Source organism: Ranitomeya imitator, chromosome 8, assembly GCF_032444005.1.
Source record: "Ranitomeya imitator isolate aRanImi1 chromosome 8, aRanImi1.pri, whole genome shotgun sequence".
In the NCBI taxonomy this organism is placed as follows: domain Eukaryota; kingdom Metazoa; phylum Chordata; class Amphibia; order Anura; family Dendrobatidae; genus Ranitomeya; species Ranitomeya imitator.
In genome coordinates, this window is record NC_091289.1 from 21,501,023 (window position 1) to 21,515,646 (window position 14,624).

Consider the following 14,624-nt stretch of genomic DNA (forward strand, 5'->3'; position numbering starts at 1 on the left):
TGATACCTGGATTCAGTCATCCTTCTTTGCCTCCAAAGGTAACACCAGTCTCCCCTAGAGGAGAATGATATTACTGCAATGACCAGGACCCTGGGGCGCTGCATATATATATATACAGTACAGACCAAAAGTTTGGACACACCTTCTCATTTAAAGATTTTTCTGTATTTTCATGACTATGAAAATTGTACATTCACACTGAAGGCATCAAGACTATGAACTAACACACGTGGAATTATATACTTAACAAAAAAGTGTGAAACAACTGAAAATATGTCTTATATTCTAGGTTCTTCAAAGTAGCCACCTTTTGCTTTGATGACTGCTTTGCACACTCTTGGCATTCTCTTGATGAGCTTCAAGAGGTAGTCACCGGGAATGGTCTTCCAACAATCTTGAAGGAGTTCCCAGAGATGCTTAGCACTTGTTGGCCCTTTTGCCTTCACTCTGCGGTCCAGCTCACCCCAAACCATCTCGATTGGGTCCAGGTCTGGTGACTGTGGAGGCCAGGTCATCTGGCGTAGTGTTATGGCTGGCAATCAGGCAACACAGCGTGCAGTAATCAGCGCACATACAGAGATCTGGCAATAACCAAAAACAATAGGACGAGCTCTGAGACGTGGAATCTCTGTAGACTGCAGTACCTGATCTATCCTCACACAACTATAAAGCAGCAGTGGATTGCGCCTAACAACTACCTATGCAACTCGGCACTGCCTGAGGAGCTGACTAGCCTGAAGATAGAAATACAAGCCTGACTTACCTCAGAGATATACCCCAAAGGAATAGGCAGCCCCCCACATATAATGACTGTTAGCAAGATGAAAAGACAAACGTAGGAATGAAATAGATTCAGCAAAGTGAGGCCCGATATTCTAGACAGAGCGAGGATAGCAAAGAGAACTATGCAGTCTACAAAAAACCCTAAAACGAAAACCACGCAAAGGGGCAAAAAGACCCACCGTGCCGAACTAACAGCACGGCGGTGCACCCCTCTGCTTCTCAGAGCTTCCAGCAAAAGACAATAGCAAGCTGGACAGAAAAAAACAGAAAACAAACTAGAAGCACTTATCTAGTAGAGCAGCAGCAGGCCCAAGGAAAGATGCAGTAGCTCAGATCCAACACTGGAACATTGACAAGGAGCAAGGAAGACAGACTCAGGTGGAGCTAAATAGCAAGGCAGCCAACGAGCTCACCAAAACACCTGAGGGAGGAAGCCCAGAGACTGAAATACCACTTGTGACCACAGAAGTGAACTCAGCCACAGAATTCACAACAGTACCCCCCCCTTGAGGAGGGGTCACCGAACCCTCACCAGAACCCCCAGGCCGACCAGGATGAGCCACATGAAAGGCACGAACAAGATCTGGGGCATGGACATCAGAGGCAAAAACCCAGGAATTATCTTCCTGAGCATAACCCTTCCATTTGACCAGATACTGGAGTTTCCGTCTAGAGACACGAGAATCCAAAATCTTCTCCACAATATACTCCAATTCCCCCTCCACCAAAACAGGGGCAGGAGGCTCCACAGATGGAACCATAGGTGCCACGTATCTCCTCAACAACGACCTATGGAATACATTATGTATGGAAAAGGAGTCTGGGAGGGTCAGACGAAAAGACACCGGATTGAGAATCTCAGAAATCCTATACGGACCAATAAAACGAGGTTTAAATTTAGGAGAGGAAACCTTCATAGGAATATGACGAGAAGATAACCAAACCAAATCCCCAACACGAAGTCGGGGTCCCACACGGCGTCTGCGATTAGCGAAAAGCTGAGCCTTCTCCTGGGACAAGGTCAAATTGTCCACTACCTGAGTCCAGATCTGCTGCAACCTGTCCACCACAGAATCCACACCAGGACAGTCCGAAGACTCAACCTGTCCTGAAGAGAAACGAGGATGGAACCCAGAATTGCAGAAAAATGGAGAGACCAAGGTAGCCGAGCTGGCCCGATTATTAAGGGCGAACTCAGCCAACGGCAAAAATGACACCCAATCATCCTGGTCAGCGGAAACAAAACATCTCAGATATGTTTCCAAGGTCTGATTGGTTCGTTCGGTCTGGCCATTAGTCTGAGGATGGAAGGCCGAGGAGAAAGATAGGTCAATGCCCATCCTACCACAAAAGGCTCGCCAGAACCTCGAGACAAACTGGGAACCTCTGTCAGAAACAATATTCTCAGGAATGCCATGTAAACGAACCACATGCTGGAAGAACAAAGGCACCAAATCAGAGGAGGAAGGCAATTTAACCAAGGGCACCAGATGGACCATTTTAGAAAAGCGATCACAGACCACCCAAATGACCGACATTTTTTGAGAAACGGGAAGGTCAGAAATGAAATCCATCGAAATATGTGTCCAAGGCCTCTTCGGGACCGGCAAGGGCAAAAGCAACCCACTGGCACGTGAACAGCAGGGCTTAGCCCTAGCACAAATTCCACAGGACTGCACAAAAGCACGCACATCCCGTGACAGAGATGGCCACCAGAAGGATCTAACAACCAACTCCCTGGTACCAAAGATTCCTGGATGACCGGCCAGCACCGAACAATGAAGTTCAGAGATAACTTTACTAGTCCACCTATCAGGGACGAACAGTTTCTCGGCCGGACAACGATCAGGTTTATTAGCCTGAAATTTCTGCAACACTCTCCGCAAATCAGGGGAGATGGCAGACACAATGACTCCTTCCTTGAGGATACTCGCCGGCTCAGATAACCCCGGAGAGTCGGGCACAAAACTCCTAGACAGAGCATCCGCCTTCACATTTTTAGAGCCCGGAAGGTATGAAATCACAAAATCAAAACGAGCAAAAAATAACGACCAACGGGCCTGTCTAGGATTCAAGCGCTTGGCAGACTCGAGATAAGTCAAGTTCTTATGATCAGTCAATACCACCACGCGATGCTTAGCACCCTCAAGCCAATGACGCCACTCCTCGAATGCCCACTTCATGGCCAGCAACTCTCGGTTGCCCACATCATAATTACGCTCAGCAGCAGAAAATTTCCTGGAAAAGAAAGCACATGGTTTGAACACTGAGCAACCAGAACCTCTCTGTGACAAAACCGCCCCTGCACCAATCTCAGAAGCATCAACCTCGACCTGGAACGGAAGAGAAACATCAGGTTGACACAACACAGGGGCACAGCAAAAACGACGCTTCAACTCCTGAAAAGCTTCCACGGCAGCAGAAGACCAATTAACCAAATCAGCACCCTTCTTGGTCAAATCGGTCAATGGTCTGGCAATGCTAGAAAAATTACAGATGAAGCGACGATAAAAATTAGCAAAGCCCAGGAATTTCTGCAGACTTTTTAGAGATGTCGGCTGAGTCCAATCCTGGATGGCCTGAACCTTAACCGGATCCATCTCGATAGTAGAAGGGGAAAAGATGAACCCCAAAAATGAAACTTTCTGCACACCGAAGAGACACTTTGATCCCTTCACGAACAAGGAATTAGCACGCAGTACCTGGAAAACCATTCTGACTTGCTTCACATGAGACTCCCAATCATCTGAGAAGATCAAAATGTCATCCAAGTAAACAATCAAGAATTTATCCAGATACTCACGGAAAATGTCATGCATAAAAGACTGAAAAACAGATGGAGCATTGGCAAGTCCGAACGGCATCACCAGATACTCAAAATGACCCTCGGGCGTATTAAATGCCGTTTTCCATTCATCTCCCTGCCTGATTCTCACCAGATTATACGCACCACGAAGATCAATCTTAGTAAACCAACTAGCCCCCTTAATCCGAGCAAACAAGTCAGAAATCAATGGCAAGGGATACTGAAACTTAACAGTGATCTTATTAAGAAGGCGGTAATCAATACACGGTCTTAGCGAACCATCCTTCTTGGCTACAAAAAAGAACCCTGCTCCCAATGGTGACGACGATGGGCGAATATGTCCCTTCTCCAGGGACTCCTTCACATAACTGCGCATAGCGGTGTGTTCAGGTACGGACAAATTAAATAAACGACCCTTAGGGAATTTACTACCAGGAATCAAATCGATAGCACAATCACAATTCCTATGCGGAGGTAGGGCATCAGACTTGGACTCTTCAAATACATCCTGAAAGTCCGACAAGAACTCTGGGATGTCAGAAGGAATGGATGACGAAATAGACAAAAATGGAACATCACCATGTACTCCCTGACAACCCCAGCTGGTTACCGACATAGAGTTCCAATCCAATACTGGATTATGGGTTTGTAGCCATGGCAACCCCAACACGACCACATCATGCAAATTATGCAGTACCAGAAAGCGAATAACTTCCTGATGTGCAGGAGCCATGCACATGGTCAGCTGGGCCCAGTACTGAGGCTTATTCTTGGCCAAAGGTGTAGCATCAATTCCTCTCAACGGAATAGGACACCGCAAAGGCTCCAAGAAAAATCCACAACGTTTAGCATAATCCAAATCCATCAGATTCAGGGCAGCGCCTGAATCCACAAACGCCATGACAGAATACGATGACAAAGAGCACATTAAGGTAATGGACAAAAGGAATTTGGACTGTACAGTACCAATAACGGCAGAGCTATCGAACCGCCTAGTGCGTTTAGGACAATTAGAAATAGCATGAGTAGAATCACCACAATAGAAACACAGTCTGTTCAGACGTCTGTGTTCTTGCCGTTCTACTTTAGTCATAGTCCTGTCGCACTGCATAGGCTCAGGTTTACTCTCAGGCAGTACCGCCAGATGGTGCACAGATTTACGCTCGCGCAAGCGACGACCGATCTGAATGGCCAAGGACATAGACTCATTCAAATCAGCAGGCATAGGAAATCCCACCATTACATCCTTAAGAGTTTCAGAGAGACCCTTTCTGAACAAAGCCGCTAGTGCAGATTCATTCCACAGAGTGAGTACTGACCATTTCCTAAATTTCTGACAATATACTTCTACATCATCCTGACCCTGGCATAAAGCCAGCAGATTTTTCTCAGCTTGATCCACTGAATTAGGCTCATCGTAAAGCAATCCGAGCGCCAGGAAAAATGCATCAACATTACTCAATGCAGAATCTCCTGGTGCAAGAGAAAACGCCCAGTCCTGTGGGTCGCCGCGCAAAAAAGAAATAATAATCAAAACCTGTTGAATAGGATTACCAGAAGAATGAGGTTTCAAGGCCAAAAATAGCTTACAATTATTTCTGAAGCTCAGGAACTTAGTTCTGTCACCAAAAAACAAATCAGGAATCGGAATTCTTGGTTCTAGCATCGATTTCTGATCAATAGTATCTTGAATCTTTTGTACATTTACAACGAGATTATCCATTGAGGAGCACAGAGCCTGAATATCCATGTCCACAGCTGTGTCCTGAAGCACTCTAATGTCTAGGGGAAAAAAAAGACTGAAGACAGAGCTAAGAAAAAAAAATGCTGTCAGGATTTCTTTTTTCCCTCTATTGGGAATCATTGGTGTGGCTCCTTGTACTGTTATGGCCGGCAATCAGGCAACACAGCGTGCAGTAATCAGCGCACATACAGAGATCTGGCAATAACCAAAAACAATAGGACGAGCTCTGAGACGTGGAATCTCTGTAGACTGCAATACCTGATCTATCCTCACACAACTATAAGCAGCAGTGGATTGCGCCTATCAACTACCTATGCAACTCGGCACCGCCTGAGGAGCTGACTAGCCTGAAGATAGAAATACAAGCCTGACTTACCTCAGAGAAATACCCCAAAGGAATAGGCAGCCCCCCACATATAATGACTGTTAGCAAGATGAAAAGACAAATGTAGGAATGAAATAGATTCAGCAAAGTGAGGCCCGATATTCTAGACAGAGCGAGGATAGCAAAGAGAACTATGCAGTCTACAAAAAACCCTAAAACGAAAACCACGCAAAGGGGCAAAAAGACCCACCGTGCCGAACTAACAGCACGGCGGTGCACCCCTTTGCTTCTCAGAGCTTCCAGCAAAAGTTAATAGCAAGCTGGACAGAAAAAACAGAAAACAAACTAGAAGCACTTATCTAGCAGAGCAGCAGGCCCAAGGAAAGATGCAGTAGCTCAGATCCAACACTGGAACATTGACAAGGAGCAAGGAAGACAGACTCAGGTGGAGCTAAATAGCAAGGCAGCCAACGAGCTCACCAAAACACCTGAGGGAGGAAGCCCAGAGACTGCAATACCACTTGTGACCACAGAAGTGAACTCAGCCACAGAATTCACAACAGCGTAGCACCCCATCACTCTCCTTCTTGGTCAAATAGCCCTTACACAGCCTGGAGGTGTGTTTGAGGTCATTGTCCTGTTGAAAAATAAATGATGGTGCAACTAAACGCAAACCGGATGGAATAGCATGCCGCTGCAAGATGCTGTGGTAGCCATGCTGGTTCAGTATGCCTTCAATTTTGAATAAATCCCCAACAGTGTCACCAGCAAAGCACCCCCACACCATCACACCTCCTCCTCCATGCTTCACGGTGGAAACCCGGCTCGCACTGACTGCGGGGAGTAAGGAGCGGCCATTTTCTTCTGGACTGTGCCCGTCGCTGATTGATTGCGGCAGCCATGACAGGCAGCTGGCGAGACCAATCAACCAATGAATATCCGTGACAGACAGACAGAAGGACAGACGGAAGTGACCCTTAGACAGTTATATAGTAGAAAGAGATCTATGGGGAGTGCATTATACTATATGGAGATCTATGGGGAGTGCATTATACTATATGGAGATCTATGGGGAGTGCATTATACTATATGGAGATCTATGGGGAGTGCATTATACTCAGGGCTGCCACTAGAAATTTCGGGGCCCCATACTGGCAAAATTTTCGGGGCCCCCTTGAGACTCCGCCCAGGCTCCACCCCAGCCCCGCCTCCAGGCTCCACCCCACAAACTGCCACAGTCCCACCGCTCTCTCTTGGAAAATCTCCACTTCTCACCTATCACACATTAACAGTTCCCATCACCAGATCACACATATAGATGCAGCTTTTGTTTTGGTCAAAAGATTTTTTTAAGCCGCCACCATAACACGGTAGACACTTTTGGCCGGGCCCTACTCTGCTGTAACCTATTAAATATTTGTTAAAATATGCAATACAATTTAGGTATATTTTTATTTATTTTTCAATTTTTAAAATGACCAATAATATCACATACAAAGAACAAATACCACTACACCATGACCAGATGACATATTACCACCACAGTGATCGAATAATATCACATACAAGGAACAAATACCACAACACCATGGCCAGACCACATATTACCACCACATAGTGACTGAATACTACAATTCTGATCAGTAATTTAAAAAAAAGCACCATACTATCACCATAAGTGCCATTATACACAGGAGATCTGTACTTGGTATGCAGTGTATGTGTACAGATTATACAGTGATCACTAGTGAAATTATACACAGGAGCTCTGTATATAGTATACAGTGTATAGTGTCAGTGTATAGGAAACACACTGACTCACCAGTGACGTCTCTAGGTGAAGTCCTTCATCCAGCACAGACCGCCATCATTTCATCCAGCCAGGGCTTGTCTCTGCAGGAAATAACACAGTTATCTCGAGCTCCGCTTGTAGAATACATTACTTACTTTTTCACAACTTCTACATTACACCACATGAAGAAAAAGAGGCGACATAGTGTCACTCTATACAGTAACAGGACCGCCCCCTCATTTAAAACAGTATACTCAAAAAATAAAATAAATACATCACTGCAGTAATAATATCTCTAAATTAGCCCCTATGGTAATAATATTGCCCATCCTGGCCACCGTGTGTCTCATTCCTGGCGTCAGCCATATGTTCTCCCATCCTGCCCTCATGAGTATCCATTCTACCCCATGTGATCTCTCCATCCGGCCCCATCTGTCTCCATCATATCCATCCTGCCCCATGATCCTGCACGATCTGTCTCGAATCATGCCCCATGTCTCCATTCTGCCCCCTATGTCCCCAACCATGCCCCCGTGTCTGCAATCCTGCCACTTGTCTCCATTCTGCCCCATCTGTCTCCAATCCTCCCCCATCTGTCTCCAGTCATGCCCCCATGTCTTTCATTCTGCCCCGTGTCTCCAATCATGCCCCGTATCTCCATTCTGCCCCATGTCCAGCATTCTGCCCCCGGGTCTCACAGTCTGCCCCTGTGTCCAGCATTATGCCCCTGTCACTGTGTCCAGCATTCTGCCCCTGTCACTGTGTCCAGCATTCTGCCCCTGCCACTGTGTCCAGCATTCTGCCCCTGCCACTGTGTCCAGCATTCTGCCCCTGCCACTGTGTCCAGCATTCTGCCCCTGCCACTGTGTCCAGCACTCTGCCCCTGCCACTGTGTCCAGCACTCTGCCCCTGCCACTGTGTCCAGCACTCTGCCCCTGCCACTGTGTCCAGCACTCTGCCCCATCTGTGTCCAGCACTCTGCCCCATCTGTGTCCAGCACTCTGCCCCATCTGTGTCCAGCACTCTGCCCCATCTGTGTCCAGCACTCTGCCCCATCTGTGTCCAGCACTCTGCCCCATCTGTGTCCAGCACTCTGCCCCATCTGTGTCCAGCACTCTGCCCCATCTGTTTCCAATCCTGCCTCATCTGTGTCCAGCACTCTGCCCCATCTGTGTCCAGCACTCTGCCCCATCTGTGTCCAGCACTCTGCCCCATCTGTGTCCAATCCTGCCCCATCTGTTTCCAATCCTGCCTCATCTGTGCCCAGCACTCTGCCCCATCTGTGTCCAGCACTCTGCCCCATCTGTGTCCAGCACTCTGCCCCATCTGTGTCCAGCACTCTGCCCCATCTGTGTCCAGCACTCTGCTCCATCTGTGTCCAATCCTGCCCCATCTGTGTCCAGCACTCTGCCCCATCTGTTTCCAATCCTGCCTCATCTGTGTCCAGCACTCTGCCCCATCTGTGTCCAGCACTCTGCCCCATCTGTGTCCAGCACTCTGCCCCATCTGTGTCCAATCCTGCCCCATCTGTGTCCAATCCTGCCTCATCTGTGCCCAGCACTCTGCCCCATCTGTGTCCAGCACTCTGCCCCATCTGTGTCCAGCACTCTGCCCCATCTGTGTCCAGCACTCTGCCCCATCTGTGTCCAGCACTCTGCCCCATCTGTGTCCAGCACTCTGCCCCATCTGTGTCCAGCACTCTGCCCCATCTGTTTCCAATCCTGCCTCATCTGTGTCCAGCACTCTGCCCCATCTGTGTCCAGCACTCTGCCCCATCTGTGTCCAGCACTCTGCCCCATCTGTGTCCAGCACTCTGCCCCATCTGTGTCCAGCACTCTGCCCCATCTGTGTCCAATCCTGCCCCATCTGTGTCCAGCACTCTGCCCCATCTGTGTCCAGCACTCTGCCCCATCTGTGTCCAGCACTCTGCCCCATCTGTGTCCAATCCTGCCTCATCTGTGTCCAATCCTGCCTCATCTGTGTCCAGCACTCTGCCCCATCTGTGTCCAGCACTCTGCCCCCCCGTGTCCAGCTTTACTGCCCCCCCGTGTCCAGCTTTACCCCCCCCTGTGTCCAGCCGTGTCCAGCTTTACCCCCCCTGTGTCCAGCCGTGTTCAGCTTTACCCCCCCACCTGTGTCCAGCCGTGTCCAGCTTTGCCCCCCCACCTGTGTCCAGCTTTACTCCCCCCCGTGTCCAGCCGTGTCCAGCTTTACCCCCCCTGTGTCCAGCCGTGTCCAGCTTTACCCCCCCACCTGTGTCCAGCCGTGTCCAGCTTTGCCCCCCCACCTGTGTCCAGCTTTACCCCCCCTGTGTCCAGCTTTACCCCCCCTGTGTCCAGCCGTGTCCAGCTTTACCCCCCCACCTGTGTCCAGCCGTGTCCAGCTTTACCCCCCCGTGTCCAGCCGTGTCCAGCTTTACCCCCCGTGTCCAGCCGTGTCCAGCTTTACCCCCCCACCTGTGTCCAGCCGTGTCCAGCTTTGCCCCCCCACCTGTGTCCAGCCGTGTCCAGCTTTACCCCCCCCCTGTGTCCAGCCGTGTCCAGCTTTACCCCCCCACCTGTGTCCAGCCGTGTCCAGCTTTGCCCCCCCACCTGTGTCCAGCCGTGTCCAGCTTTACCCCCCCCTGTGTCCAGCCGTGTCCAGCTTTACCTCCAGCCGTGTCCAGCTTTACCCCCCCGCCTGTGTCCAGCTTTCTGCCCCGGATCGCCGCTCTCAATAAAAAAAAAAAAGGTCTACTTACCTGCCGCGCTCCTGCTCTCTCCAGTCCACGCAGCTGCACGTGCAGTCGCCGGCGACTGACAATGACGTCAGACGCCGGCGACCTGCACGGTGCGGCTGGCGGCTGTTAACTATTGACGTGCGGGTGCGGGCCCGCACGTCAATAGCGTTATACAGCTGTAGCGCCGGCCGCCGCCCGCCGCTAAGGGCCCGGTTCAGCCTGCGGCTGCCGGTAGGGGCCCGGTGAGCAGGTAAGAGGGGGCCCGATGCGGGCCCCCTCTGCTCACCAGGCCCCATACGCCAGTCACGGCTGTAATGCCCTGATGGCGGCCCTGATTATACTATATGGAGATCTATGGGGAGTGCATTATACTATATTTAGGATGATCTGGTGCATTATACTATATGGAGGCCATCTAGTGGGCCATCATACAGTGTTGGAGCCATCATACAGTTTGGAGGCTACTAAGGGGTCAGTATACTGTGTGGATGGTACTATACAGTGAGGGGGCATTATACTGTGTAGAGGGGAGCTGTACAGGGGGAGACTCGGGACATTATTAAATGTAAAGTGGGCACTTATTGTAATACAGGAACTCAGGTTACTGTGACTATCAAAGAGGCACACATGGCAATATTACTTTCTAGGGAGCAAAATATGGGCACTGTTTTCTAGGGCACTTGCACCCGGCATTACTATATTATAGAGGGGGTGCTTTAGAATTTAGAGGGCACAGAGAACCACACTGTAGGTGCAGTAATATGAACACTTATAGCAGCAGCGGCTCAGTATTGGGGTATCAGCAGGATGAGGAGTTTGTGCAGGTGGGCAATAGATGGTGATGGGACTGCAATATGAGAAGTGAAATGTGTCTTTGTTGTTTTCTCTGCAGACGAGTTGTAGCTGGAAGAAGTTGTCATGTCGGTCTGGGCCAGATGGAAAAGACGGGAAAAGTCACGATTCAATCAGAAAGGACGTCAGCGGTAAGAGATTATCTGTAACTGTGCTGTGATCTCTTATATGTTCTGTAGGGCTGGTATCTACCACTGACCATATGGCGGTAATATCCATGTTGATTCTAACGCATCGGGTATTCTAGAATATGCATGTCCACGTAGTATATTGCCCAGCCGCGTAGTATATTGCCCAGCCACGTAGTATATTGCCCAGTCACGTAGTATATTGTCCAGTCACGTAATATATTGCCCAGTCACGTAGTATATTGTCCAGTCACATAGTATATTGCCCAGTCACATAGTATATTGCCCAGCCACGTAGTATATTGCCCAGCCACGTAGTATATTGCCCAGTCACGTAGTATATTGCCCAGTCACGTAGTATATTGTCCAGTCACATAGTATATTGCCCAGCCACGTAGTATATTGCCCAGCCACGTAGTATATTGCCCAGTCACGTAGTATATTGTCCAGTCACATAGTATATTGCCCAGCCACGTAGTATATTGCCCAGTTACGTAGTATATTGCCCAGTCACGTAGTATATTGTCCAGTCACGTAGTATATTGCCCAGTCACGTAGTATATTGCCCAGTCACGTAGTATATTGCCCAGTCACGTAGTATATTGCCCAGCCACGTAGTATATTGCCCAGCCACGTAGTATATTGTCCAGCCACAAAGTATATTGCCCAGCCACGTAGTATATTGTCCAGTCACGTAGTATATTGCCCAGCCACGTAGTATATTGCCCAGCCACGTAGTATATTGCCCAGCCACGTAGTATATTGTCCAGTCACGTAGTATATTGCCCGGCCACGTAGTATATTGCCCGGCCACGTACTATATTGCCCGGCCACGTACTATATTGCCCGGCCACGTAGTGTATTGCCCAGCCACGTAGTATATTGCCCGGCCACGTACTATATTGCCCGGCCACGTAGTGTATTGCCCGGCCTTTTAGTATATTGCCCAGTCACGTAGTATATTGCACAGCCACATAGTATATAGCAGAGCCACGTAGTATATAGCAGAGCCACGTAGTATATTGCGCAACCACGTAGTATATAGCAGAGCCACGTAGTATATTGCGCAACCACGTAGTATATTGCCCAGTGACGTAGTATATAGCAGAGCCACGTAGTCTATTGCCCAGCACAGAGCCACGTAGTATAGAGACTTTAAAAAAAAAAACAAAAAACATATACTCACCTATAGCCCGTTGAAGTCCTGCTATACTTACCATCCGCCGCCTTTCTCGCTCCTCACCACGTTCCTGGGATCGCTCCATTGCAAGCGGCAGCTTCCGGTCCCAGGGCTGGTGTGAGCAGGACCTATGATGACGTCGCGGTCACATGACCGTGACGTCACGGCAGGTCCTTGCCGCACACCAGCCCTGGGACCGGAAGCTGCCGCTTGCAATGGAGCGATCCCAGGAACGTGGTGAGGAGCGAGAAAGGCGGCGGATGGTGAGTATAGCAGGTTTTTTTTTTAATTATTTTTAACATGACATATTTTTACTATTGATGCTGCCTAGGCAGCATCAATAGTAAATAGTTGGGGACACACAGGGTTAATAGCGGCGGTAACGGAGTGCGTTACACCGCGGGCCATTACCGCTGCCATTAACCCTGTGTGAGCGGTGAGTGGAGGGGATTACGGAGCGGGCGCCGGGCAGTGAGTGCAGGGGAGTAGGGGAGGGGCTAATCGGACTGTGGCCGTCACTGATTGGTCGTGGCAGCCATGACAGGCAGCTGCTGAGACCAATCAGCGAACGAATAACCATGACAGAAGGACAGACAGACGGAAGTGACCCTTAGACAATGATATATTAGATTATCTTCAGTAACAGTGCGGTCATCTGCTGAGGTTCTCCTCCACTATTAGGGGGCGTTACCTGGTTAGGGGCCCCCCCTGAGCCAACACCCTAGCTACACCTCTGGTGTGTATACTATTTAGTGTGTGTCTATGTGATGTGTATATATGAGTGAGTGTATATGTGTATGTATGTGATGCATGTGTCTGGCTGTGTATATGTGTGTGTTTGGTGTGTACGGTGTGTGTGTCTATGGCTACGTTCACACTAGCGTTATGCTAGTGTGCGTCGGGTTAGCGTCGGGCGACGCAGCGGCGACGCACGCGTCATGTGCCCCTATATTTAACATGGGGGACGCATGCGTTTTTGTTTGTTGCGTTTTGCGACGCATGCGTCTTTTTTGCCGCAAGCGTCGGACCAAGAAAACGCAACAAGTTGCATTTTTCTTGCGTCCGATTTTCGGCAAAAAACGACGCATGCGTCGCAAAACGCAGCGTTTTTGCTTTTTTTTTTTGTCGCGTTTTTGCGTGCGTTGTGCGTTGCGTCGCCGACGCAGCGGCGCACAACGCTAGTGTGAACGTAGCCTTAGTGATGTGTATGTTCTGTGTGTTGTGTGTCTACACTGCATTTAACGCTCTATATATAATTTTCTCGGCTGAATCTCAGCACCCGTTCCTTCTCCGGCAGATGGCGCTGTGCCCCTGTCATGTGACACGTGACCTGATGACGGATTTTATTGAACGTAAAAAGCACAAAATCTTCCGCGCTGAGGATGTGACAGCCAATCACTGCCAACAAATCAGGGTACAGTGGGCGTGACAGCAGGTGTGCGCAGACAGCCAATCAGCAGTCGGGGGGCGGGGCCTCGGCCTGTGACGTACCTAACACTCTGAGCTTGTCCATGTGGAGCCTCACTCTCACTTCCGGCCAGACATGGCGGCCTCCATGACAGGACACGTCCTGAGACATTTCACTGCCAGAACCTCTCTTCTAGGAAGAAACAAGGTGAGCGGGGCCGGGGGGCGGCTGGAGCGGGCCGGGAGGCGTGCTGCCCGGTGTGAGGCCGCCTGTCATGGCCGGTACTGGGAGTGTGACACTTGTGTCCCTGACCCTACAGTCTGTGTGTGTCAGGTGTAACCTGTCCTGGTGCAACGTGGGAGCCTGCAGCTGCGAGGGGACTACAACCCTCAGCATGGCCTGCAGCAGACTGCTGGTTAGTGCAGGAGGAGGCAGTAGTTGTAAATCAGTGCAGGTGGTGGCTGTCAGACCCCAATCAGGAGGTGGTCACCTGTCCTGTGGGTGGGGGACAGTGTTCTCTCTGGACAACCCCTTTAAGTGACTAATGCAGAACAAGACCTATAGACAGGACTGCTTCTGTTCCTGACCTCTGCTGTCATTTTCAGACATGTCAGACATTTTCATTGACTGGTTTTGTTTGAGACCCCCATCTGAGGACTAAGGGTATGTGCACACGTATTCTGGAGGACTGCGGATTCATCGTGGTTTCTACTGCGAATTCCGCTGCGGCTTTACACCTGCAGTTTTCTATTATGGAGCAGGTGTAAAACCGCACAGAGAATTGGCATGCTGCGGAATTTAAACCGCTGCGTTTCTGTGCGTTTTTCTTCCCGCAGCATGTGCACTGCGGATTTCGTTTCCCATAGGTTAACATGGTACTGTAAACG

The 14,624-nt window shown here is 49.7% G+C and overlaps 1 protein-coding gene across 1 annotated transcript in view; it reads left to right on the top strand.

The window, feature by feature from the left end:
* Positions 1–13,809: 13,809 nt before the first annotated feature.
* Positions 13,810–14,624, top strand: part of SUCLG2 (succinate-CoA ligase GDP-forming subunit beta) — a 185,846-nt gene continuing 185,031 nt past the window's right edge. The window contains exon 1 of the mRNA XM_069736543.1: positions 13,810–13,944. Coding sequence (XP_069592644.1) covers positions 13,873–13,944 — 72 coding nt within the window. The 5' untranslated portion in view covers positions 13,810–13,872. The remainder of the gene's footprint in view (positions 13,945–14,624) is intronic.